The sequence below is a fragment of the Stegodyphus dumicola genome, chromosome 4 (genome assembly GCF_044657685.1).
Source record: "Stegodyphus dumicola isolate Sdum_Otavi_A_Nest chromosome 4, ASM4465768v1".
Classification (NCBI taxonomy): Eukaryota; Metazoa; Arthropoda; class Arachnida; order Araneae; family Eresidae; genus Stegodyphus; species Stegodyphus dumicola.
The window spans coordinates 162,604,619-162,632,333 of record NC_140771.1 but is presented as its reverse complement, the minus strand read 5'-3'; the positions used below and the strand labels follow the sequence as shown (position 1 = coordinate 162,632,333).

The 27,715-nt window shown below is 35.0% G+C and overlaps 2 protein-coding genes across 3 annotated transcripts in view; one reads left to right on the top strand and one right to left on the bottom strand.

Moving 5' to 3' along the window:
* Positions 1-27,715, bottom strand: part of LOC118180464 (sulfotransferase 1B1-like) — a 144,482-nt gene that overhangs the window by 112,428 nt on the left and 4,339 nt on the right. The gene's annotated exons all lie outside the window — the stretch shown is intronic.
* LOC146997743 (protein FAM200C-like) lies at positions 7,812-8,705 on the top strand. Its single transcript, XM_085814388.1, has one exon. The coding sequence runs from the start codon at positions 7,812-7,814 to the stop codon at positions 8,703-8,705; it is 894 nt and encodes a 297-aa protein (XP_085670514.1).

Below are 27,715 nucleotides of genomic sequence, written 5' to 3'. Positions count from 1 at the left end.
GGCATATTGCAAGTACCTAATAAAACAAAAACATTTGGTACGAAAAGTCTGCAACATAATGTCAAAACTCTCGGCATTAGGTGTTGATTTATGTCAAATTGCCTAGTGATAGTAGCATAAAGCAGCCTGAAGAGACACACGCTTTGGCACGATTAAAACTAGTCAGGTTACAATATATATAAATTATGTAATGATAATTATGCAAAGATATAAATACCAATAAGTAAAAATGCGTAAAGTAAATATTGGCAACATGCTGATATATATACAACAGGGGTATGCATAATATGTAAAGTTATTAGATTGCTATTATTTATGTGTCCATGTAATGATAATTATGCATAGATATAAGGACCAATAAGTAAAAATGCGTAAAGTAAATATTGGCAACATGCTGATATATATACAACAGGAGTATGCATAATATGTAAAGTTATTAGATTGCTATTATTTATGTGTTCAGATTCAAGGTAACATTGCATTTAGTACGCATGTGCGCACGTAATTGGTCTCAGGCATATAGGTGTTTATTTAGTATGTATTTAAGCGGCATTTGTGAATTTATGTATATATGTGTATATATATATGTGTTTTAATTAGGTCTATTCGTACGAAAGAACATGTCGCAAATGTATGCAAATATTTATGCATTCAGTCTCCAGGTTACGTTGTATTTAGCACTCATGTGCACATGTAACCAGTTCTCAGGTTTTTATGTATTTAGGTATTTATTTATTATGTCTTTAAGTGTATTTATGTGTGTATTTATGTGCGTATTTATGTGGTTAATTAGGTCGGTGTGCACGAATGAACATGTTACAAAAGTATGCTAAAATTAACGTATTCAGTATCCAGGTAACGTTGTACTCAGTACTCAAATGCACACGCAATAAGTTCTCAGGTATTCATGCATTTAGGGTTTTTTATTATTATTATGCATTTGAGTGGCACTTATGCACAATGATAACCAACGAATGTATTACTGCCTCTGTTCGGCCATGTAAACTTTTATTGGAGTTCAATATACGCTGGGCCCGGACATTTTGGATGGGAGTCCACCCCGTTGGCATTTGGTCGACACGACTGCTGACGGTACGGTCCGGGACAGGGCGTCCCGTGCGAGGCTCGTGTGTGGCCTTTCAAGCCGGACTCTAGATAAGGGAGGACGTGGCGCTATAACAATTGACCATCATGGTAGAGGGATGGTGCCCACGCCCTCCGTCACTTATCACTTATCTTTGTTTTGTACCTACATATTTTCGCTAAATTCGCCTTCACTCTACTTCTAAGATTCTTCCAATTCTTATTATTGCTGCTTATCATATTACATTTTTCATTGCTTTAGTGAAAAGAATGGATTTTTATGGGCAAGCGTGAGATGTAAGATGTGGCCTACGAAAAACAACATATTACTGAGAAAACAGTTTTATCTTTAGCATCACTTTAAACAGTACCTTATACTGTTTCATACAGAAATTGGATTTCCTTAGCTTTCCTTCATCTTCTTTAAAGGCTAAAATATCAGAATTTCTCATTTCTCCACGTGCTAGGGAAAGTATATTCAGGGCCGAAGCCAGAATTGATGCAATCCAGAATTGCGCCGAGTGATAGGGGCGGTAAAGCGTTTACAATTTAGGAAGAAACCGGGTAGCAGAGTTTGCACAGTGCGGCAAAAAGCTTAGCGCCGGCCATCATTATAGTGCACAGTTATTTTACATTGTTTTCTTTACGAATACAGTAAGAGATATAATGTAGTGTGCATTATACTTTATATCATTAACGTCTTGAAAAGCACATAATTCTTCAGCAAAACTTGGTCACTTATTTTTGTTATTTAAACACTTATTTTTGTCAGAGCCATCCTGCTCGTTCAGAAACCTCTGAAGTCTTTAGGGAAAACTTAACTGCGTTTAAGTTACTCGGTTACCTTTTTTAATTAATGCCAAAGTGTTGGATTTTGTAAGCACGAGTCGGTTTCATCAGTGAAACTTTAAATTGAGTTAGTAAAGAGTTCTTCACACCCGTCGCTGGGCTTTGTCGTACCTAAGACTTAAGGATAATTCCCTATAGAGTCTTCTAACGTCTAGTTAGTTTATGCTAACAAAGTATACGAAACGTTATAAACTTGAAAAAATATTTGCCGTAGAAAATTTACAGTTGAATCTAAATTTAGTTTACAAGATCATATTTTGTTCTAGTATTTCTAAATTACATCTTGAAGCCATTTATTTGATTTCTTCTTGAAACTGTAAATACTGTACAAAATTTCTTAAACTTGAAAAAATTTCTTAAACGAACTTAAAGAACTCCCCCATTTAAGGTCTCCTCATGTTGGATTTCCTTAGTTTGGTTCACATCGGGCGATAACTTGTTAAACTTGGCGTATTGATAAACAGCACTTCTTCTGAAAGCCTTCAGATTTTATAATTTTTGCGACTTTTTTTTAAAATATTTTCAGTGTCTTTAAAGATCTTTAACTATTCATCAATGCTGATTGCAAATGATCTGTAAACTTGAAGTATCAAATATGAGATTGAACTAAAAAGTCAGAATGCAGCCATCTACCATACGTGTTACGCTTGTTGCTTTATTTCATTTTTAAACAATAATATGTCATAACATATGTCAGGGAATTATTTTTTATATTTTCTGCTGTGAAATTTAATTTAATTAAACAACCGTAAATTTAAATGGAAGACAATTTGAAACCACTGTTTTGGTGGTTTTTAAATATTATATCGAAGACAGAAATACCAAGCTAGCTGATAAACTAATTACTTTTAATTCTTATTAAGGAACGGAGTTGTTTATAAATGCACGCATTTTAGTTTTCCGTAACTTCATCTGTCGGGATTTTGAAATCAAAATTACAACGAAGAACATTTACTTCTTATTTCAGTACACGCTTATTTCAGTATTTAGTTCTTAAACACGATCAGGTCTAAATAATTATACTGTATGCTAACTAATTTCGTTTAAAATATGATCTAACGTAGAATACGTCAAGTAGTCTGCTCTGTGGGAGTTAGTGCTATTAATTAGTTAGCTAATTTTGGAAAACGTTCGTCAAATTTAAGCCAATTAAAGATATGGGACTTAAGAAAGTGTTAGCGCTCGGATAAGGCACCCAAATTTGCGAGGTCTTAGCTTTAAGTGGGGAGCTTTTATTTACTTGCAACCTACTTCGTTTCCCACTTCTTTGTGGCATGGAGGTAAGAAACTTCTACCTCCATGGCTTCATGAGGAGGGGGGAGAAATTTTGGCTCAAGGTAGACGATTTTCCCTTTCGGCTAATCTTCCACTGGATTAAAGGACAAATTGCCTAACCTTTTTCTCCTTGAAGGGGAAATATATAAATTATAAAAGGCAATCACGAACATAATATATACATTAAATTTCTAATTTATAAATACAACCTCGCTTTGCATCTGCATTGACGCCTGCAGGTTTCTGCTTGCAAAAACTCTTGCTCAATCGTTATCCAGAATTCAAACGCAGAATTTCCCTCCTATAAATACTTCGCTCCTAGTGCGCATCCTGTTTCACCGCTTGTACTGTCGTTCTAAATCACGTCTTTTCGCTAAGTTCTGTTTTCTCCGTTGTTTAACATGTAACTGCGTATACAAAACTCTGGGGTGCGTTTGGCACCCCTAAGGAATTGTTCCTGTTCAAAAATAAAAATGATACTTTAGCCACCAACCAGTTGTGATTTTCCCTCCAGTCATCATCTACGCAGCTATTTTCTCGACCAATGATCAAAAAGTGAATTAGTGCCTTCTCTAATCAAGCTCTCTGCACTGCGTCATTTTCAGACTAATCCATGTCATATCAATCTTTCATGAAGCCAATGACGTAAATGGAACTAAACTAAAACTCAAACAGCCAATAATAATTCAAGGATCAAGGGAATTAATTTAGGGAGTTCGCTAGGCTAGGCCTTTAACTCCTCATCATCAAAAATAAAATAATTACATCAAGAGAGGGGTTCATCTAATACGGGAAAAAGCTGGAAGCCTAAAATAAAATAAATAAAAGCTTTAATAATAATTATCCAATCAAATGCATTGAAAACCGAAACTAACTCATTCTGAATTAAGATTATCCAAAATGTAAGTGTTCTTGAAAAGGCGGTGGGCCAATTTGTTTGTGGCCGCAAAATGTTTATCGAAATAAAAGTGAATATTTAATCTGCCTCGGTTGCCAAGTTGCTGTTCAAATTACGGATCAACATCTATGAAATTTAACATTTCCATAACTACACTATTAATGTTTCTACATCATTTCATCAAAGTTTGCTTCATAACAATGAGTCGAGTCATTCCTATTTTTAATTTCTACGCTTATAATCAAAGTTTTATTTTCCTACGTTTCTATGCTTATAATTCTGACGCAAATTTATGCTATGCCTGTTTTTAATTTCCGCATTCATAATCGCTCGTTCCAGTTCTGCCCACTGTCTAAAGGAAACAAAATACTGTGTGATCATCTGTGATTTAATTAGTGCTTTCATTACATGTATACATACTAACATACATATGTAATCAAGCAATACCTGAAAAAATTATAAGATGCGAGCTTTCAAAGTTTATATTGTGTGCGGAGAGTAAAAGAAAAATTATACAGAGGTAATAATAGGATTCTGTTTCTGAACCAGTACTCCCTCAACATACAGTTATTCATTGCTCAACATACATCCACCGTCACTTCAAATTATTTTTTCCTTACCCATTTCTCTTTTCATTTATATTACATACATTGAATGTATTACAAATATTCAATTTTTAAATTATTAGTATTTTTAATATTCATTCCGATAATGCTAAAGGTTATACTTTTTATATTTTCTACATTATTCAAAACGCATTTTTTACCATTTTGTATGCTAATATTGAAAATTATTTAATTTGCTTTCTATATTTACTTCATTCCCAAAATAATTATAAAATTATTAACAGTAATTCAAACATGTTAAAAATACCTCAAGAGCATAATGATTAATCACATTGCAATTTAATAATCTTCCATGAAAAACATTAAAATTCTGTAATTAATTAATTCAACAATATTGATTTAAATTTATATTTCCAATAATATAAAATTTTCATTTTTATTTTTTCATAAAAGCGCTATATATTTTAAATTCAGTATGATAAAAAATTATCAATTTGCTATTCAATTACAATGCAAAATATTCTTAAATGGTCTACGAGATGAATAAATTACATCAAAGATAATGAAACACGTTTACCATATGTGATTACTAAGGCAATAACATTAAACGTACTCACATATTTTATAAATGCTAAAAGCAAGTCTTGTTACATTTTACTTATTTCTAAAGAATTAATATGGTTTTCTGAAATTGCTAAATTAAAGATATAAAATTTTAATTTAAATCGAAGGCATTATGTTACGCTGAAAACTCATGGCACTTTTATCAAATTCATACTACTGAAAAGACGCGCAGTTTATTCAATCGATGACATCCCTGGTAATATACTATCTAAAACTGAAGTAAAAGAAGAAAAATCTGGCCTGATCCTTGAAATTACTTTATTATAAACATTCGGATGAATCTTATATAGTTTTCCTCAGCCTCCGAGAGATTTTTATATATGGATTATAGTGCCTTCTCGAAACTACTGGAAGGCATATGAGGGCTGGATACGAATACAGCTACATATAGCATCAACTACAGTTATTCAATTACAATATCTATTACAGTTATACATGAACCGGACCAAAATGTCGCCAAATGATCGCCAAATTTAGCGACAAAAATTAGTCACAAAAACCCTTGCCAGTTTGGCGATATTTCGGCAATTTAGCGAGACAGCCATTAACTCAATGTTAAATGGACTTGCCCTGTACTCTTATTTTTCTAACAAAGCTTCGCCTCTTCAGACTTTTCTTATTGCATTATACAAAGGATACTACTGTTTCACATATAATTTCATTAAAATTATTTACATAGATACAAAATTCGTTCTTCATTTCTGGGCAGTTCAATTCCCTGTCAGAAGGCTATACTTACAATTAAGGCAAACTAACGCAATACGAAAACAATACTTTTAATAAATAACATACAGCAAATCAAATATTAAATCAAAAATCAAATGCACAAATTTACAAATTTATATACACAAACTATTTACATTACATACACTAAGGAGACTACGTGCTATGGTCATAATTAGGGGCTAGCCTAGCGTAATGAATGAGTTTAGGCTTAGAATTTGATGACTTACAGCTCCGAACAACGACGTCGTTCAGCCTGTTTAGGACAGTGTAAGGACTGCCCCAGGGTGACTGTAGCTTACACAAAAGGTCTTTCCTTCGAATTAGATTCCATAACTCAACTTGTCACCTTTGTTGAATCGATTTCCCGTACCTCTCGTGTCATATCGAGTGTTCATCTTCTCCACCGCTAAGCTGACTTGGTCTCGTGCAAAATTGTGCATCACTTCAAACATGCCTGCAGATATTGTATGCACTCCTCAGGCGATTATTTAAATCATGCTTAATCCTTTCTGGAATTTTTTCGAGGAAATAAGCGTTTAAGATTTACTTTGTAATTTTTAATACAGATATTTTGAGTTTGTATGTATTTTTGCCTTGTCGCGAAGTGAAAACTGAATTAATTGAATGAGAAATACTCAATCGTCTGTGAAAAACTGTTTCTTTTTTGTTTTGTTTGCTTAATTTCTTTTATACATAGTTCTAGCTTTATTATAGTATTTGAATAGAACATGTGGCAACGATTACATAATTCTTTAAATGATATAAATTTTGTGCATTCTGAGTTATAATATGAACGAAATATAATACTGTTAAGTGAACCTAGCGCCAGAGTGTCGATATGGTAAACAAAGTGAATTTTAAAGAATGCATTTATTCTATTGTGGTTTATGCGCTGTCGGCGAAGTAGGTTTAATTTAATCTAATAAATTTAAACGAAATTCAAGAATCCGATCCGATCCGAACATGTATTGCTGAAGTAGCGCGCGAAGCGCGCTATTTGCAGCTCATGAAGAGAGCCTGTAGGCACATGACAGTAGTAAGTCTGACGTGGTAGGAGTTAAGAGAATGAGGTGATGGCTGAAGGGGCGCGAGCAAGATGCCTCAAGCCTAGGAACTAGGACAGACAAGAAGACGCGCCGCAGTCGGAGCAGTGAAAGGTAAAGCAATCATGAGTTTTTATGATAAGATACTGTGAGAGCATACTACATGACATAACGAGTTTGTAAGAATACAAACTCTCAGAAGCATACGTTTGCAAATACAAAGTTACAGTGACAAAAATTGCAGTTTGTAAAATCAGATATCATATAGAAGTTTCGATGAAATAATGAGAAAAGTATTCATAAATGCTATATACCATAGGTGGGGAACCTACGGCCTCCGCGAGGTTCTTGTGCGGCCCTCTGCCACCTAGTACAAAATGGTAGAGTTCGTTTCAAACAACTATTGTACATCAACGCCATGACAGTTGCGCGAAAAATCCCGCCAAAGACAGTCATATTGTAACATGACGTCAGAATACTAGTTTGAAACGGACTCTAACACGCATGTGCGAGGCTCTGGCCCACAGCTAGCAGCGCCAACTACCTTGTCTAAGAAGTAAACAAAACTCGGTTTCAGATCTCCCATTTGAGTGTCACACCTTGCTTTGGCTTCTCTGACTCGCATCTCTCAACGCTTCCCTGTTGCGATCTTCAGCTAACTTTATAACAGGTACACGGTTTTATTGTATTTCTAGAAAGTACACACTTTGTTAAAGATATTATTTGATATTCGTTTTTTTATCCATCATGTCAAATAGTAAGAGAAGAAAATTAGGTGATGAAAACAGAACATTTAATGTAGAATGGGAGTTAGATTTTTTCTTTACTGTTGAGAAAGATAAAATGATGTGTTTGTTGTGCAATACAGTTTTAAATACTTTAAAAAAAGCGAATGCAAATAAACACTATTTGACTCATAAAGAACATAAATATTTCGCTTTAGAAGGTGAATCACGAAAAGCTGCACTTCAAAAGTTGAAAAATGAGAAGCATCATCAGCAGGCATCTTTTAGTGCCTTTGTAAATCAAAATTCCGCTGCAGTTGCTGTTACGTATAAAATAGCACATATACTTGGAAAAAGGGTCAAACCATTTAGTGACATTGAAATAATTAAAGAATGTATTGTTGAAGCAGTGAGTATGTTAGATCCAAGAAATGTCGACAAATACAAACAATTACCTCTTTCAAGAAGAACTGTAACAGATCGACAGCACGAATTAGCGCAAAATGTAACAGAGCAACTTCATGCAATTATACAAAATGAAGATGTTTATTTTTCAATTGCTTTAGATGAAAGCACTGATAAAACAGATTCGGCACAAGTTTTATATTTTATTCGTGCTATAACTAAAGATTTTCAATGTTACGAAGAACTACTTGCGTTGGGTACACTAACTGGAAGAACTTGCGGAGCCGATATTTTCGAAAACTTCAAAGAAGTATGTAATAAATTACAATTGAATGTGAGTAATTTAGTCAGTGTCTGCACCGATGGCGCACCTTCCATGAGAGGCAAAAAAGAAGGATTCGTTGCTTTGTTAAAAAAAGGAAAACTTGAAAAAATTGATATCATTTCACTGCATTTTGCATCAGCAAAACCTTTGCGCAAAATCTACCATTTTGCAAGACACTCTGGATAGAACCATTGCCATTGTCAACTATATTCGCGTAAATAGAATGCGTCATCATGAATTTCGGCAGATGCTCTCTTTAGATGAGGAAACGTATAGTGTTGACCTGCCATACTACTGCAAGGTTCGCTGGCTATCAACAGGTCAGGTTTTGATTAAAAGTTTTGTCTTTACGACGACAAATTTTAAACTTTTATAAAGAACAAGGAAAACAATGTGATCTATCAGATGAAGTATTTCTCAGAAACCTTGCATTTTTGTCTGATATGATGACAAAACAAAACAATTTAAATATTTGCCTGCAAGGTGAAACGAGGTATATTTATGAAATGTGGCAAAAGATCCAAGCGTTTAGAAAAAAAATTATCATTTTTCAAAACATTGCTTTCTCGATTGGAAATATCTGCACAACACTTCCCGGAGCTAGCTAAAATGTTAAATGAGCAGAACTGTGAAAATAAAATATTCGATGAATATGTAGGTGTCTTGGATTGTTTAATAGAAGAGTATACTAATAGATTTTCTGATTTTGACGAGCACACTCCTGCTATGAAACTGGCATTTGAACCACATTTAATAGATATATCCGAGGCTCCTGCAGAACTACAAATGGATTTAATTGATTTAGGGGAAGATAGTATCATCAAATCCCTTTTTAACGCTAAAAAGGATCCCATAGAAATCTGGAAAAATGCTGTTGAATATCCATGCCTTCGAGAACATGCTCGCCGTTTACTTTCCTGCTTCGGAAGTACCTACTGTTGCGAGACAACATTTTCTCTCATGTCAAAAATAAAAACAAATTTAAGAACGCAAATTACAGATGCATATTTAGAGGATCAATTAAAGCTGTGTGTTACGAAGCTTGATCCAAATATACAATTACTGTCAAACAAAAAACAAAGCCAAATAAGTCACTAACTTAGTGAATAAAAAAATATTTTTTATTGTATTTTTTTATAATATTTTTATATTATTTTATATGTATATTATATTTAAAATTTTGTAGTATTATATTTTATTTTTTCTATATAATGCAATAAATTGTTAAATCTATAGAAAAACTATAATAATTTCACAAAAGTCACTTTCTTAGGTCAATCAGCTTATGCGGCCTCTCTTATTGCTGCCTAATTTAAATGTGGCCTCTAATGGTAAAAAGGTTCCCCACCTCTGCTATATACAATTTATACAACTATATACAGGAATATTCTACTTTATGTAGGAAAGTTCAGATCTCTAGCTATGTGGGCTGCCAGCGGTCGTAACTCTTTACCTTCAGGTAGTGGAATGTAGTCAAATACATTTAATTTTGTCATGTGAGGGCATGTAACTGCTTTCTGGAAAAGCTGGAGTTTAACCGATGAAGATGCTCTATGACAGTTTCAATTTTCAAATCCTTGGGTAAAGTCTTCCCCAAACGGTCAAGTTCCCCAAAACGGGATTCTTGAAGGTGCGCAGCAACTTGTTCTGTGTAATTTGTAATTTAGATAGGTCCCTGTCTCTAACTGATGCCCACGCAGGGGATGCATACGTGAAGATTGGCCGTATAACAGAGATGTATAAGTGCCGTTTTCTTCTTAAGTCCAGTTCGTTAAGAGTGCTCGTTAAGAAGTGGGTTAAGACTCTGAATGACTCCTAGTGTTTTTCCCCTGACATGAGTCAGGTGATCCTTCCAGGAAAATTTATCATTAATAATAACGCCAAGGTAATTCGCCTTGCGTACTCTTGGAACTTCTGTGTCAAATAGCTTAAGCTTTTCTGTGATTTCAGTGGCAGAGTTCTTTTTTCTGATAATGAGTAGTTTGGATTTATCTGCGTTAATTGAAATACGCCATTTGGTACACCAAAATTCTATTTGTGGCATGACTTGTTGAAGTTTCCTGACAGCTTGATTAGGACACATAGATTTTACAGCAAGCGCCGTATCATCGGCATAACAGCCAATGAAGTAATTGTAGTTAAAGCCTGTTTTAGGGAAGTCAGTCACAAAGAAAATATATAAAATCGGACCTAAAATTGACCCTTGCGGGACGCCGGCGTGAATTCTTTTAACTTCAGAAATCTCATTTCCAATAGAAACATGAAAACTTCTGCCTTTCAGGAATGAGTAGATGAGACACGTTAAAGTTTTTGTGAAACCAAGGGAACGGAGCTTGAAAATTAGACCCTCTTGCCCGACGCGGTCAAAAGCTTTGACCACGTCTAGCATGAGTAAAGCCACATTTTGCCTGTTATATAACGCACTGCCGATGTACTCAGAAAGTCTGACCAATTGTTTCGTGGTGGACAGCGTTTTTCGGAAACCAAACTGTTCTTCTGGTAGTTTCTCTAAGTATGGTTGGATTCTGTGATAAATGATGCGTTCAAAAATTTTCCCCAAAACGGGAAGCAGACTGATAGGTCTAAATCCTTCTGGTCGAGTGGTAACCTTGCCGGCTTCAGGTAAGACAATCATTTTGGCTCTTTTCCAGACAAGCGGAAAGAATCTGATAGTTAAGCAAGCATTTAAAATACTGGCATATTTTGCAATACAATTTTTCGGTAAATTCTTGATCGCTAGGTTGGTTATTGCATCATAACCCGGTGCCTTCCTGTTTTTCAGTTTCCTTATGATTTCTTGGATTTCATGTGGAGAGGTGAGTTCCAGATTGTCTTCTAAGTCCTCCTGTGAGGTAAACCAGTCATTAATGCAGTATCTTACATCATAAGCGAAGTCTATGTCACAAGGACTCTCATTCGGTTTAAACTGATTTTCAAAATGTTCTTCAAAGGCTTTTGCTTTTTCTTTATTAGTGAGAGCCACGCTATTATTGAAGTGAAGTGGTTTATTCGCTACAACCTTACCTTTTAAATTTCTGACAAATGACCAGAACGCATTGTCTGGTTCATTAAAATTCATCATTTTCTCGTCCCAAAGGTCATTTCTGAGCTGAAGAATTGATTGCTTAATGTCTCGATTCAGTCCATTAATTTCCGTTTTAGTACTCGGGCTCCATGTTCGATTCCAGGCTTTCCTTAATCTATTTCTTTCTCTGATTTTGTCTTTGATGTGGGGGGGGGTAAGAGTCTTCCAGCTCTCTGTTTAATGTGAATGTTCTTGGTGGCAGTATTGACTGCATTAATGATACTGTTAGTAAACAGGTGCACAGCTAGGTCTATGTCGTGCTTGGTTCTTAAAGTTGTGTTCAGGAAGGTATTATTACTTAAAATCAGATTATACTGCTTCCAGTCTGTAATCTTTTTCTCCTGCGTCATTTTGTCTTTTAAGATTCCAAGTGTAGCCAGTACAGGTAAATGATCCGAGCTTAGATCATTAACAACTTCAAGATATACTGTAATTGAAGTGGAGGTAAGGAGTAGATCAAGAATGTCCCCTCTGTTCGGGTCGTGTGCAAGATAAGGGTATTCCTCAGGTGCAAAGAAATAAACAGGTTCCTTGTTTATAAATTCGAAAAGTTGTTCTCCGTTTGGGTTTGTTTTACGACAGTTCCATTCCTCATGTTTCGCATTAAAATCACCTGCTAATATAACAGGAAGATTTGTGAACAAGATGTCCTTTAATAATTCAGCTTCTAAAGGGTATCTGGGTGAGTTATAAAAGGCTGTGAAATACGTGTTCTCATAACCTGGAAGAAACACGGAGACAGTGACATATTCTTGTCCATTATTTTCGTACTGCTTAATCATGCATGATTGGAGAGAGTTCTTTACGTAGATCGCTACTCCCCCCCACCACGGTGACTGAGTCTGTCAGTGCGATAGCATCTGAAGTTCATTATGTTAATACTAACACCAGGATTTGCATGTGTCTCTGTTATTATAGCAACGTCAACATCGTTGTTTTGAATAAAATCGGTGAGTTCCAATAATTTTCCATGCATTCCGTATCATATTCCTACAAGCATTCCATATCATCACGTTTAAAGCCGCTTTTAAGTTCCTATTTTCCCTCATTTTTAGAAGATTTGGAGGGAATGTTCTCTTGACTTATTTGCGATAACTGTTTGACCTGTTGAGTAAGTTGGAAGCCTGCCCTTTTGATGACGGTCACCAATTCCGCCAGATCAGCGAAGACTTTTTGGCCTCAGTGAGTTGTTCTTGATAGATTCCAGCTGAGAGAGCTTTAGCCTAAGATTTATTTTCTACAACTCTGTTGCTGAAAACTTTCTCCTTGACTATTTTTGGTTTAGGGAAAAACTTGAGGTGCGTTCTTTTCCGCAGTTTACGCAGCATAATGGTACATCTGGTTTTCCTTTATCAGGGCAATCTCGAGAGAAATGATCCTTAGCACATCGGACACATTTTGGAGGATACTTGCAGCCTCCCAGAGTATTCCCTACAAGGAAGTCATGTGGTGTATACATCAGATTTTTTAGACCAATAATCTGGAGGGGGATATCATTCGTTAGTATCAATTGCTAACTCCAGAATTTATGCTTTCCTTTCTCATAAAATCATTGACGTAAGTTGAGTAGTCGTGCCATGAAAGGACTTTGCCCCACCCACATGTCGAATTGGTGTCCTCATCCAGGAAACGCAAAGAATTTATGACACCACATTTAGAAAAGTGAAATTTCCCGTTTCTTAGGGATCTTTGAATGAATTCAAGGTCAGAGAAAAAAGGAGCAAGTTTTATGTGACAGGCTAAGAACACCAAGTATCATTCTGTTTGCTTAAACATTAAGCAGCTTTTATTCCAGTTATTTTTTTTTCATTAAAATTTATCGAAATTCATGACTTCTTCACTCATGGGGAGAGGAAATGGATTGGATGAATATTTTTACTTGAAATAATGAGTAAATCATTTTTCATATAAATATTTTGGAAATATTCTCATATTGCAGATAAAGTGCAGGTTAAGAATTCTTTAAAATTTCTAAACGAGAATTAAATATGAAGGCCTAGAATTCCTAAAATATATCTTATTTACTATATTTTAATATTTGAGGATTTACATGATTTGCTTTAGGAAAGAGAATAGCTGTGATGTTTCTTAGCCTGTAAATTACCCATCTACCAAAAATTCACACTAGTCTGTAAAAGATAATTCTGAAGATATTAAATTTGTTTTGAAAGAAATATTTTAATTTCTCTTCGTTTGAAAAAATACAATAAATTACATTTCATTTTAACAACGTGAAACATTTAATCGTAGAATTCAGTAATGCGCAATAATTTGTATGTAAACGGAACTGAATTGAATTACTATATAATAATAAAGCACTCGAGGAATACTTGCCTAAGGGGAAGAACGCTTTCGTGGAGTACTTTCTAATTGTTATTTGAAATGAAACTTTAAAATTTACACTTTTGTTTTTAATTTATTTTAATTTTTATTCTACTTTTACTTTCCACATCCTTCAGTAAGTGAAATCATCAATAATAATGATAATAAAAATAACATCATACAACTAAAAGTATATACTACTACTTCGTAAATTTCGATAAATTAATTACTGAAAATATTAAGCATATCAATGGCAGCGCTGACTTAATAGTTTTAAATTGCATTTCAACATCTGGAAAAAACACGAATTAAATTGCAATTTTCACTACAGAGACGAATAAAATATTTCAGAAAAGAATTCTCCCCCTTTATTGTAATATAATTTTCACAATTAAAAAAATTCATTTAAAACGTTTCAGTAGTAAATGATGCGATTTTCACTCATAAAATCTCTTTTAGTATTATTCTCTTTCATTTTGGCACCACTGCGTAGCTTTTCTAATAGATAAATAGGTTCCGTTGATATATGTTCCCGTACATTATATCTATTTTTCATATTTTTGTCATTAATAAATTAATGTTTAAGATAAAAAATTATACGGCTTAATTTATAAGCAATGTAAAAACTGGAAATCTGAGGTCATTAATTTCTGAAACAGAAATAGTTGTTTTAAGACGTAAATAAAAAAGATAACAATAATCAAAAATATTAATGCTCCTAAAATATATCGTGATTTTTGCTTTTTGATTCCCCTGGGGTAAAAAAAAACTATTTCCATTAAATGATGTTTTGCGCATTTCTCTAAATGCGCAAAACTTGTTTCATAGAACTTTATTTTTACCAATTATGAAAAAACTTTATACTTGTTTCCTAAACAAGTATTTATATATACTAATTTTAGAATCTATGCGACAGAGTGTAAGTACTCAACTTCAAATATACGTTAGTGTCAAAAAGCTTAAATACAAATTATTAAACATTTCTGGGAACTTGAAACTTGGAAGGGAATCGTCATATTCTGCTACAGTGGGTATTGAAATTTAGATAAATCGTCATACCATAAGTATTTTGTGTTTAATTTTAAAATTTCCATTTCGTATTACACAGTCATCTTCAAAGCTCTTTGGATACAGGTTCAATAAAATTTGTTTCTACCCGTTTATTATTTGATCCTAAACTTGTGGAAGAATTTCCTAAAATTATTCGAATTTCCATAATTTTTACTGTTAAATATTTAATAATTGTACATTAACTGAAATACATTCATAGTACAGAGGAAATGCTAAAAGATATTGCAGGTCATGTAATATGCGTCATTGGAAAATGACAATAATAATAGTAGAATTTAATTGGAAAAAAAAAAAAAAAAAACAGATGTTTCAGCGTTTTAAAAAGGAAAGTGGACATCTTTACAGTAAAATCTTAAATGAAAGTTTTACTGACTCAACTTGGGAAGACATTGGAAATTTATGGTGGAGGCGGCGTCCCTTTCTTTGCTAAACAGCTGCATTGAAGTGTGAAATGCTATCTTCAGTATACTTGTAATTGGCTGATGTCTCAGAACAGTAAACTGAATTTCCTCTTATTCTAATGACGTTTCTCTAATCTAGTCTTTCTCTAAGGAGGCGCAAATTTTAATAAAGAAAGATTTTTGTCTTTATGATGAACTTTGGCCTCCAGTGTTATAATTAGAATTATTGAGGGAGAAAAAACATTACAGAAGAGCAGTGCGGACTGAGGAAAATTAAAAGAAAACAGGAAAAAATCTTTAGCATTCATATTTTTTATAAAAATCTCGTATTTAGGTAGTCTAGTGTACCAAAAGGTTTTTTAAAAAGACAGGGGGGAAAAACTTTACCTTACATATTTTCTCCAAAAATTGTATGTTCAAATACTTTTTTATGAAGTTATGGTAAATATGTTGTAAGGATCTTAAGTTTTACTAACGTTTATTTTATTTTAAATCTTTACTATCACTTCTTATTTTCTACTTCCGGCCAGAATTATAAGCGTGAAGGAGTTTATGCAAAGTGTCTGGCGAACGCCAAGTATTTAAGTGTGGCCTTTTTGCCAAGCAGAAGAGAGGAAGCCGTGAGTTCGAAGCAGGCCGCTTACCTTAGAAGTTACGCAGTTGCTACTTTGCCTTCCAGGCCAGAGGTTTTAATCCTCTTGATAAATTAAACGTATTGTAGTGTTCACAGTCTCTGTGCTACATACGCTTTCTGTTATTATAAGGCCAATCTTATTCTAAAGTTAAATTAGAGTTTAGTTTTATTTTGATATCTTTTAAGTTAGACCCCGAGTGGAGGGTCATTGTATTCCGAAGTACGGAAGTCATTGTATATAAAGAAAAAATAAAGGGTTTTGTATACCCTTCGTCTGTATCCTGTCTACTTACTACAATTAGTGAACATAGCTTTAGTAAGCTCTCTGTTCTAGTCAGGTCATTGTATGTTTCCGAAGAAGGTTAGAAGAAACATTGAACCTGATAGTGGCGCCCGACGAAGAATAACCATGGCCGAGTTTCAAGAAGAACCTGTGCTGCCTGCAGAAACAGCTCAGAATCCAGAAATGCCAGCTGCCGCCCTGGAAGGATTTGGGTATATTGTCCAGACCATGCGCGCTTCGATGAAACCAGAAGCAACGTTTAATGGAAACTCACAGGTAACCAGTTTTTTGGAAAAATTGGATGACCACTTCATGCTCTACCCCGTGCACGAGTTTCAAAAAGTTACCTTAGCTACCAGCGCTTTGAGGGGCCAAGCGCTTAACTGGTTCAAATGTATCGGCAGAAGTCTCTTGGGTCAAGCAGGAAGTCCCACCTATACTTATGAAAATTTCAAGACTGCCCTACTAAAAGCCTTCCCTGTTGTAAGGGATCGTGCGAAATTAGAAACAGAACTTTTCAGTATATATCAACAAAGAATGGAAAACATCTCGAGTTTTATTTTAAGAAAAATTCACGTTTTCAAGCTCTTGTATGGAAACCGTCCGGATCCTGAAATAATTCAAGTGATTTTGCCGAGGTTACTACCCCAAGTGCAAGACTTTATTGAATTGAGAAATCCGACTACACTGGAAAAATTATTTGAGCAAGCAATCCAGTTTGAAAGTAGAAGAACGACGGACGTCGAAAGAAGACGCCAATATCAACAGCGAAACCAATTTGGTACGCCAAGACTACAGCAAACTCAAGCACATGGCTACGGAGAAAAAGCGAATCAGTGGGCAAGGAAACCCGAGCATTCAAAAACAGCCGGCGAACGTCGACAGTTCAATAGCAACCCAGGAAAAAAGTCTCAAGGCCAGTGGAGAAAGAAGGAAAGCACCGAAAGAAAAAATAATTTAAACTAAAACGGATTTCTGCTGACGAGAGGGTGCGGAAATCCGAAGGCCACGAAAACCCCTCTTCCTACAAGTTAAATACAGTAATGGTGAAAAATTTAACTCTTCCGAAGATTGAAGTCTTGGTAAATAATATCCCGGCCACCGCACTCCTGGATACCGGCGCGCAGTGTTCCTGTGTGGCAGAAGTCTTTTTTAGAAAGTATTTTCGCAAATACCGCATATATAATGCGGATAATACAACAGTATTAGCGGCGCAAGGAGAACAATGTAAGTGCGTAGGTAAAGTACCTTTGTACATCCGTATCAAGGACGAACAAGTAAAGGTGATGTTTTTTATAGTAAAGAATTTGCAAGCACACTTAATACTAGGAATAGACTTTCTTTCAGACGCACAAGCTACACTGGATTTTAATGAAGCGTCTCTTAAGCTGACGATGAAACCAGTGCGTGTAGAAAAGGTTGAACCGCCAAGGTTAAATCTCGACCACCTGCCTAATGACGAGCAAGATAGAATCCGACAAGTGGTAAGTGAATTTGCTTCCTTATTTAGTGATATTCCAGGATTTACCCAGGTTACTAACCATAGTATTGACACCGGAGATGCATTGCCGGTTCGTCAAAAACCATACCGGTATGATAAGAATAAGGAAAAAATTATAGAATGGCATATTACCGATATGCTACGTAAAAAGATCGTAACGCCTATCTCAAGTAGTTATGCTAGTCCGGTGGTTTTATGTAAGAAAAATAATGATTATCCTTTGGAGCATCCAAAAAGGTGGAGATTCGCTATTGATTACCGTAAATTAAATTCCATAACGAAATATCCGGTATATCCGTTACCGATTATAGAAGAAATTTTAAGGAACATAAAATCAACCAAATTTATGACAACTTTAGACTTAACGAATGGTTATTTTCAAATAGGGATCAGGCCTGAGGACATGCCTAAGACTGCTTTTATAACCAAGTGTGGCACTTATGCATTTTTGCGTATGCCGTTTGGCCTTTCAGGGGCCCCGGCAACATTTCAGCGATGCATGGACATTGTGTTAAGACTTGTTCTTGGAAAGTCCACATTTATCTATTTAGACGATATCATTATTACTAGTGATAATCTCGACCAACATATACAGGATTTAAGACAGGTGTTTTCTTTATTAAATGAGGCCGGTCTAAAAGTTAATGTCGAAAAGTGCAAATTTGCAGCCCCTGAATTAAAATATTTAGGTTACAAAATATCGCAAAAAGGGATCGAGACAGATGAATCAAAAATAATCGCTGTACAAAAGTATCCGACTCCAAACACGGCAAAGAAGCTCTCTTCTTTTCTAGGACTTTGTTCATATTATAGGTCCTTTATAAAAGATTTTGCGGCTATCGCGGAGCCATTGTTAAAATTAAAAAGGAAAAAGGCAAGATTCTCGTGGACGGCCGAAGCCAATAGTGCTTTCGAAAAATTAAAACAAGCATTAACGCAAGCCCCTGTGTTGAAATTTCCTGAAAAAGATGAGAATTTAGAAATTTCAGCGGATGCTTCGGATTATGCGGTAGGAGCGGTACTTTCGCAAAATCAGCAGCCCGTGGCATTTTTTAGCCGAACTTTAAATCAAACACAAAGAAACTATTCCGCGACCGAGAGAGAGGCACTTGCAGTTCTGTTAGCAGTGCAAAAGTTCCGAGTCTATTTTGGAAAGGCGCCGATAACAGTATATTCTGATCATGCGGCGGTAACTAGATTGTACTCAGGGAAAAATTTATCCCCAAGGTTAATAAGGTGGGCACTCAAGCTGCAAGAATATAATCTGGTAATCAAGCATACCCCCGGAAAGGAAAATATCGTAGCAGATGCCATATCACGAATTAAATTAGACGAACAGGGTAATACCGTAAAAGTTGCAATGCTGACAGCGTGTACAATAAATTCCCGAGAAACTGTAATAACCGAACTGGGTAAGGATCCTGAGTTTGGAAGTATTTATGAGTATTTGAAGGATCCTGAAAATTTTAGCCACCAAGATATTGTGGCGATAAGAAATAGGGCGGCCCATTACGAACTAATAGATGGTCTATTATTTTATACAAAAACTACGAATTCCAACAACGAATTTCGACCTGTTATCCCAGCTAGTCTTAGATTAAATATCCTGCAAGAGCTCCATGACAGCCCTTTAGCTTCTCATGCTGGTATTCGAAAAACTACTCAACGCGTACGCGAGGCAGTCTACTTTCCTGAACTGCAAAAGTTAACAAGGGCGTATGTCCAGTCCTGCCCAACATGTCAAGCCGTTAATTATATTAATTTCCGCCCGGCCGGGTTTCTAAATAGTATTAAATCCGAATTTCCAAATGAAATAATCGGCATCGATTTATTGGGCCCTTTCCCAAAAAGTCAGTTAAACAAAAGTCGCTATCTCCTTGTTATAGTTGATCATTTTAGTAAATGGACCGAAATTGTTCCCTTAAAACGAGCCTCCGCGAAATTAGTTACCGATTCTATTTTAAATAAATATATTTTAAAATACGGGGCGCCCCTAAAAGTTATATCGGATAATGGTCCTCAATTTGTAAGTAATATATTTGAAGACATGTGCCAAAAACTGGGCATACGTCATTTAAAAATGGTCCCGTATCGGCCGCAATCAAATATAGCGGAACGGGTCAACAGAAATATAGTGAAAATTATCCGTAGTTATGTTAAAAATTTTCATAAAAGCTGGGATAACTATGTCAATGAATTTGCTTTCGCCCTTAGGACCGCAAAACATGATACAACGGGCAAAACTCCTGCTGAGTTATTTCTAGGCAGAAAGGTTATAACACCGTTAGATAAACTATTTTATGTGCAACAAAGAGCCCCAGAATTTAAAATGGGTGATATAGAAAAATTAATAAAAGAAGCAAAAAAGAATACGGAAGTAGCACAAAGAAAACAAAAATTGTATTATGACTTGAAACGACGGGGAGTAACTTATAAAGTAGGGGATGAAGTACTAAAAATTAAGCATTCACTTTCTTCAGCACCAGAAGATAAAACTGCCAAATTTTTTCCACGCTTTGAAGGACTATATGTTATAGAAAAAATAACTCACGCTGTTGTAGTGTTAAAGGCAAGAAATGGTGAAACCTGTTCCGCAAACATTGACCAGATAAAACCATTCTATGACCGTAATAAAATGCAAATCTTTTCAGATCTTTTGCAGGATCCGGTACGGCAGACACCGCAGGTACAAGTTCCAGAGGTGGGAAAACGACAAGTACAAGGGCAAACCAATGAGAGACAGAAGCAAGTGAAAAGAAAATTGCCCCGCGGAAAAATTGAAGGTACAAAGAAAAAGAAGCCGTTCCACCGTCCAAAAAACAGAGTTCACGAACACCCCCAGAATGAAGAAGGGAGAAGGACGACGTATGTGGAAAAGACCGGGAGAAAGGACGGCAACTATAACCCGGCTGTGAAACGGAAGATTGACTCATCCGACAGAACTCTCCGCAGCAAAAGTCGCCGAACTGCGGAAGGGCCATCAGCGGCGGAGGAAAAAGTACAAGAAAAATTTGAACGGCCAACAACGAGGTCCAAGCAGGATCACGACAGAAGTTTCCCGGTTCCACCAAGACCAGCTGCCTTCAAACGGCCAAGACCACAAGCAGAGGACAGAAGGAAGATGTTCAAGGGTGGCCGTAGTGGTGAAAAACGGAAGCTTCCAGAGGAAAGCACTGAAGGGCGAGCCCGTACAAGAAGGAGGATCAACCAAGCTACGGTCTGCAGCACCTTTAAAGACTGGGCCCAGAAAAGGATGTCTGAATATTACAAAGATAAGTAAAATTTTATGTTACTTTACAAACTTAAGTTAATCTTTCATTCTTACTGCAAGTGGCAGATTTCAAGAAGTTTTACCTCATGCGAGGTCTACCTTTATCGCCAAAAGGGCGAGAAATGAGTTGTGACCGATTTTCTTATTATGTTTTTCAATTACTCGCGCGTAAAACTAAAGTTGATGTATAATAGCGTTGTATAAAGACTTAAATATTGTAAAAAGTTATTGTATAAATTTTATTTAAAACATTCTAACAAGAAAGAAGTTTTAGTCTGAAAGACTTTTTGAAATGTAGTATTATTTCAGTGTAGAAAGAATTGGCACTTGCTTTGAAAAGAATAGAAGTTAACAATGTACTACTAATGTATGTTTTCAAATGTGTAAAATTAACGGCATCTTGATATGTTCTTGTATACATGTGAACTGTTATTTTGAATGTTTAGAAATAACGTGATATGGTAAAAGTGAAAGTAATGTTAAAAAATTTGTTATTCGTGTGACTGTAAAGATTAAATCATGGTGAATATGTGTTAAAGGTTGAATGATGTAGTTAGGCTCTCTGACGCTACACTTTAGAGTTAGCCACTTTCAGAATAGTACCTCAGGGTCTAGAGTTGAAATTAGGGTGTGTTAAGAGGTCTCGTATGTTGAATTTTAACACGTTAGTGTTTTGATTGTAGGAGGAAGTGTTGAACACATAGACAGAAACACATTCGTGTTTGGTGTTTTTACAACACATGTCAGAGAGCACGGGGAGAGATAATTAAAATAGTCATGAATGAAATAAGAATGTTAAGAAAAGTATATTCTATATGTTATTTGCAATGTCATTCTGTAACATTTCATTAAACTAGTTTTCCTTCCAGATCTCTGGAAGGAACCAGAATTGAATAAAGCTCCTGTTTTGATGCAGTACAGATGAAAAAGAAAAAAGATTGTTGTATATTCCGGGAGCTGCTATTGTAACAAATTTCTTTCTTTTAAAATTTTCTAGTTCTAGCTAAGTTATGATTGTAAAAGTTTGGCCTCGCGTTAGTTTCTAGAGCTAAAAGTTTTCAACAAGGTCGTTTTAGACCTCAGTTTCAAACTAATTAACTCTGGCGGGAAGTATGTAAGGATCTTAAGTTTTACTAACGTTTATTTTATTTTAAATCTTTACTATCACTTCTTATTTTCTACTTCCGGCCAGAATTATAAGCGTGAAGGAGTTTATGCAAAGTGTCTGGCGAACGCCAAGTATTTAAGTGTGGCCTTTTTGCCAAGCAGAAGAGAGGAAGCCGTGAGTTCGAAGCAGGCCGCTTACCTTAGAAGTTACGCAGTTGCTACTTTGCCTTCCAGGCCAGAGGTTTTAATCCTCTTGATAAATTAAACGTATTGTAGTGTTCACAGTCTCTGTGCTACATACGCTTTCTGTTATTATAAGGCCAATCTTATTCTAAAGTTAAATTAGAGTTTAGTTTTATTTTGATATCTTTTAAGTTAGACCCCGAGTGGAGGGTCATTGTATTCCGAAGTACGGAAGTCATTGTATATAAAGAAAAAATAAAGGGTTTTGTATACCCTTCGTCTGTATCCTGTCTACTTACTACAATTAGTGAACATAGCTTTAGTAAGCTCTCTGTTCTAGTCAGGTCATTGTATGTTTCCGAAGAAGGTTAGAAGAAACATTGAACCTGATAATGTTTTATATTTAACAAATGTATCATTTACATTATAAAAGTTCTTATTTATTACTTGTATATTATTGCATAAGTCTTGTTCGTAAGCTGAGTAAATCACAGAGTACTATATATTAGTGTAATATCTTTTCTGTACATTTATCTATTATCTTGTCTGTCAGTTTATAATATAACCAGTTATTTAAGTTTGCTATATTAAACAAAAACAAACAAACAAAACAAAACAAAACAAAAAAAAAAAAAAAAAAAAAAAAACCTTAGATTGGTGCAAATTTTATATAAAAATTCAAAACATATTTGTCTGTAAAACCTCTTGGATTTTATAAATCTCCGCAAATCTAGGCTCTCTTACTTTTCTTAATGCTAACTGGTTCCCTAAGGATGTGCTTTTATTTTTTAACAAATAATCCAGATGTGATAAAAATCATCATGAAAACACTGGCTCGTGGAATCTTTGATTTTTTTTAAAACTTTTCACTTTTTAAAAATTTTTATTTTTATTTTTAAGCACATTAAATTTATTGGGGGTGGGGGCCCAGGAAAATATTTTGCATAGGGGTCTAAGAGTTCTAGTTACGCCACTGATTATAAGGTATGAGAAATCAAAATAAAACAAAACTACTTACATATATACAAACCCACGAATTAAAGACTAAGTAATAGAGTGATTGTTATAGTCTGTGATTAAATGAGCTACAAGTGGTCTGATAAACTTATCCTCCTGAATATTTCGTAGTTGAATATTTGTGAGTAATAAACAAAGCCATGTGTAGCATTGTGAAAAAATTTGTCATTTGTGCTGTGTAAATAAGTTTTATTATGTCAGTCTCAGGTCCTCAGGAGTAGAGTTTCTGACCAACTAATGCGCAACAGTAATTAATTCTAAGAATTTTTTTTTTTTTTAATACGACTTGTATTTTGCGAATTTAACTGTTTGTCGCAGCATCCAAAGCAGGTGATGTGTAGCATGAGATTGGCCTGATGCAAGTCGTTGCAGATATGCTTTTTGGTTTTCAGACTGAGTTTTGGAAGCCGGTTTTGGGTTAGACCAAGAGGTTTTCTCTATTTAGAAAACATATTTAGTCACTAAAGCAAGGAATGCTACCGTTACCACGGGATTTCACATTTGAATACATTCTTAAGATAGAAGTACAGAAATTAAACTTGAGCAAAATTTGTGAAATTTTGGAACTATTATAGGGCACCAATTTGAATAACTAAATTGTAATTTATCAGCCCCCCCCCAAAAAAATTAAGTTTTGCATTTGATGAGTTGAAACTTATGATATAGTTTTAGAGAAAAATATGTATCAGATGCAAACGCTTTTAAATAATTGAATTCCTCATCTACAGCTGAAGTGACCGGAAAAATTTTTAATGCATGAAAAAAGAGATAATAAAAAGAAGCTAGTTTTTACTCTGCAGAAAAACATAATTTTTAATAATGAGGTGGACAGACAAAGAAGGCTTCTAAGGAATTATCGCATAAACTCGTGTGAGCTCTACTGTTTAATTGGTTAATACGTCTAGTTGGCCGACTGGGAAATCTCTGATTCGAATCTCGGTAAAAGGCACACTTGATTTTTCATGAGTTTTGGTTTCATAAAAGTTAATACGCTCTTCAGGTTTGCGATATACAGTAAATAGTTCTGAAAGTATATTAACTGTGTGCGTCTAGAATGTTTAAAAGCGGAAAAGAAGTGGATATTTGGAACTGACCTTCGGAATTATTAATAAAGTGTATTTTACTTAAGGCCAGTTTTTATTGGTAATTTATTTAAAGCACGAAAGAAACTTGGTTCATTGAATTGGAAATAAAATCTTTAAAAAATAAGCTCTTTTAGATGTGAAGTAAGTAGCTCTTTTAGACGTAAGTATAGATTAAGTGTTATTATTTCAGTTTTTTTTTTTATTTATTTTTTTTTTTATTTTATTTTTTTTTTTTTACACGGTAATAGAATAGAAACGAAAGGAGATTAGGAGCGAGAAATCTTTGAAATATTGACCGCGTTCCTGATTGGTATCGAACTCGAATCTGAAATTTCTCTATTAGTGCATTACAGCACAAAAAGAACGTGGGCGGAATGACTTTAATGCCATACTGTAGAATATTAGATACATAGTGGCTTCACGTCCATGTGTAACATGGAATAGGTCACTTTTATCTAAAACTTATTGAAGTAACACGTTTCAAAATTTGCCGCGAACAATAGCGAATACAGTGAAACCTCGTTACAACAATATTTTAGGGACCAAATAAATATATTGTTGTAGAGAGGCATATTGTTATATCGAGGGCCCACATATTTTGAGCATTTAATAAGAGTTTTTTTTTTTATTTTATTATTATTAGTTTAAGGTGCATAACATACTACTTTTAAGTCTATATTTAGAAGAAATTAATTTGTAAAATACTAATAATAGTGGTTTAAATACTAAAAAAAAAAAAAAAAAAGATAAATTCAGAAAATAAGCACAGAAATATTCACATACCTAAAAACACTTTTTATTGAAAATAATCCAATATTTTTGTTTGTTTATTGATTTTTTTAACTGTTAAGTTCACCAATACTGTATGCATTGAGTCTAGTGCACGAAAATGTTCTTCATTTGTCGACGGAAGGCTTGAAAAAATTGTCCGTAGAGAATTCACAGATTGAAGAGCTTCCTGGGATGACAATAAGGACTGCGATGGACCTGTATTATCATCATCATCTTCAACATTGTTTCCTATCTCATTAGTAATTTCAGAGAGAATATCTTCATCAGTAACTCCTGCGAAAACCATAAGATCATCATCTGCTGTTAAATAGTCTTCTATACTAATTCCAAACTTTTTACCGCTTGTTTCCTCAAGTTGGGATACGGATTTTTTGATGTGCAAAGCACATTCTTGATCATCTGAGAGATCATTGTCTATGGAATTTTCATCATTATCAGATTTCTTATCTTCCATAACACAAAGACCGGCCTTTTTCCAGCAATTCCGAATGGTTTTTTCTGTTACTTCCCACCAACTTCCAGCAATATTGTCACACGCTTCCTTGACATTTACAGCTTTGAAAGGGTCTTCTACTTTATTTTCAAAGTTTACAAGTATGGAGTCCACCAACCGTTTTCTGTAATATCCTTTGAAGTACTTAATTATGCCCATATCAAGAGGCTGTAAAATTGAAGTGCAATTGGCAGGGAAAAAAGCGATTTCGATATTTTGTAGCTTTGGAAATGACGTGTGAGCACCGCAATTATCTATCAACAAAACGATTTTTTTTCTTTCTCTTCTTCATTTCATTGTCTAACTTCTGTAACCATTCAGAAAAAAATTTAGACGTCATCCAAGCCTTCTTATTTGCTTTATACGCCACGGGAAGACTTCACGTTCTTAAAGTACCTTGGCTTCAATGATTTACCAATGACGAGAGGTTGTATTCTATGCGTTCCTGTGCTATTTGTACACAGAAGAACAGTCAGTCTCTGCTTTGATTTCTTCCCTCCATAACACTTTTCACCCTTGAATGTCAATGTTCGATCGGGTAGGAATTGGAAAAACAGCCCAGCTTTATCTGCATTATAAATGTCTTCTGGAGCATACTTTTCTAAGATTTCTTTCATCTTGTTTTGCCGCCATTCATTTGCGTCGTTTATCGGGGCTGACTTTTTCTCTCCGTGAACTTCTTGGAAAGTTATTCCATGACGATCTCGAAAACGCATTAACCAACCATTGCTAGCTTTGAAAGTTTCGTTCCCTAGCATTGCTGCAAATTTCCGTGCTTTTGCACATAATAAAGGTCCATTTATTGAGACATTTGTTGCTCTTATCTCTTGAAACCATTTTAAAACAGCAGCATCAATGTTTTCATTTGTCGCAACTTTCAGTCGTTTTCGCTCTGGGTTAATTTCATTTGAAGTTACAGCATCTTCGATTTGCTTTCTCTTCTTTAGGAACGTTGCAACTGTAGATTGCGATAATCCATGTTTCTTACCGCATCAATCTGCTTCATTCCCTCATCAATATCATTGATAACGTTCAGTTTATCTCGAAAAGATAGTTGCTTTCGCCCTGCCATCTTAGGGAACAATATCAAGTGAAAGAAAGAAAGGTTTAAACCAAATGTTTCGCGTCGAACTCAAAATCGTTAAAGACTATCAAACAACCTTTGAACTCACTTTTCAGTACGTCACTTAACAACACCCTGCCTCCATCTCCCCCTGTTCCTCTAACAAAGGGCACTTGTTCTGTGACAAGGTGACCAGACAGGTCTAGATGTCCTTAAACCTTATCAGAATTCCAAAGCTTACTGGGAAATGAGACTAGGCATACATTTACACTTCACCCCCTCACCCACTCCAATTCCCAAAAGAGTGGTCTTCATCTGTTTTGAAATCTGAACAATAGCTATTTATTCAGGGATAAGTTGAATATCTACAATGAGTCTTAATAGACGGAAAAAATAACAAAATATTACGAAAAAAAAAAGCATTTGAAAATCAAAATATTATTATAAAGGGAGAAAATAATATTGAAATTTAGATTGAAAAAATCGTTTTACAGAGGTTTATTGTTCTAGAGAATATAGCAATATTGAGGGGAGATTAACATTAGTTTATATGCAAAATCACCGGGACCACAAAACATTATTGTAGTAGAGGGAGTTATTGTTGTATCGGGTATCGTTGTAGCGAGAGTTTACTGTATATGTATACCATATATCTGGGTAACATGCCTTAAGTCCAGTGCAAACCAACCCGGTAACGCGTTCGGGCGGAAAGGGTTGACCAATCAGAAGCGGCATTTTCCGGACGACCGGAGGATGCGTGAGTTGACTTAACTTTTTGACCCTTGACACGTCAGTTTCAGGCATCTCGTTTCAATTTATACCATGGTGTTTAAATGATTGCACTTTCAAAAATTCTTCTTGAAAAAAAAGAAAAAGAAAAAGAAAAAG

What these genes read in the sequence shown, in the direction of transcription:
- LOC146997743 (XM_085814388.1), top strand. Translation starts at nt 7,812, where the DNA reads ATGTCAAATAGTAAGAGAAGAAAATTAGGTGATGAAAACAGAACATTT.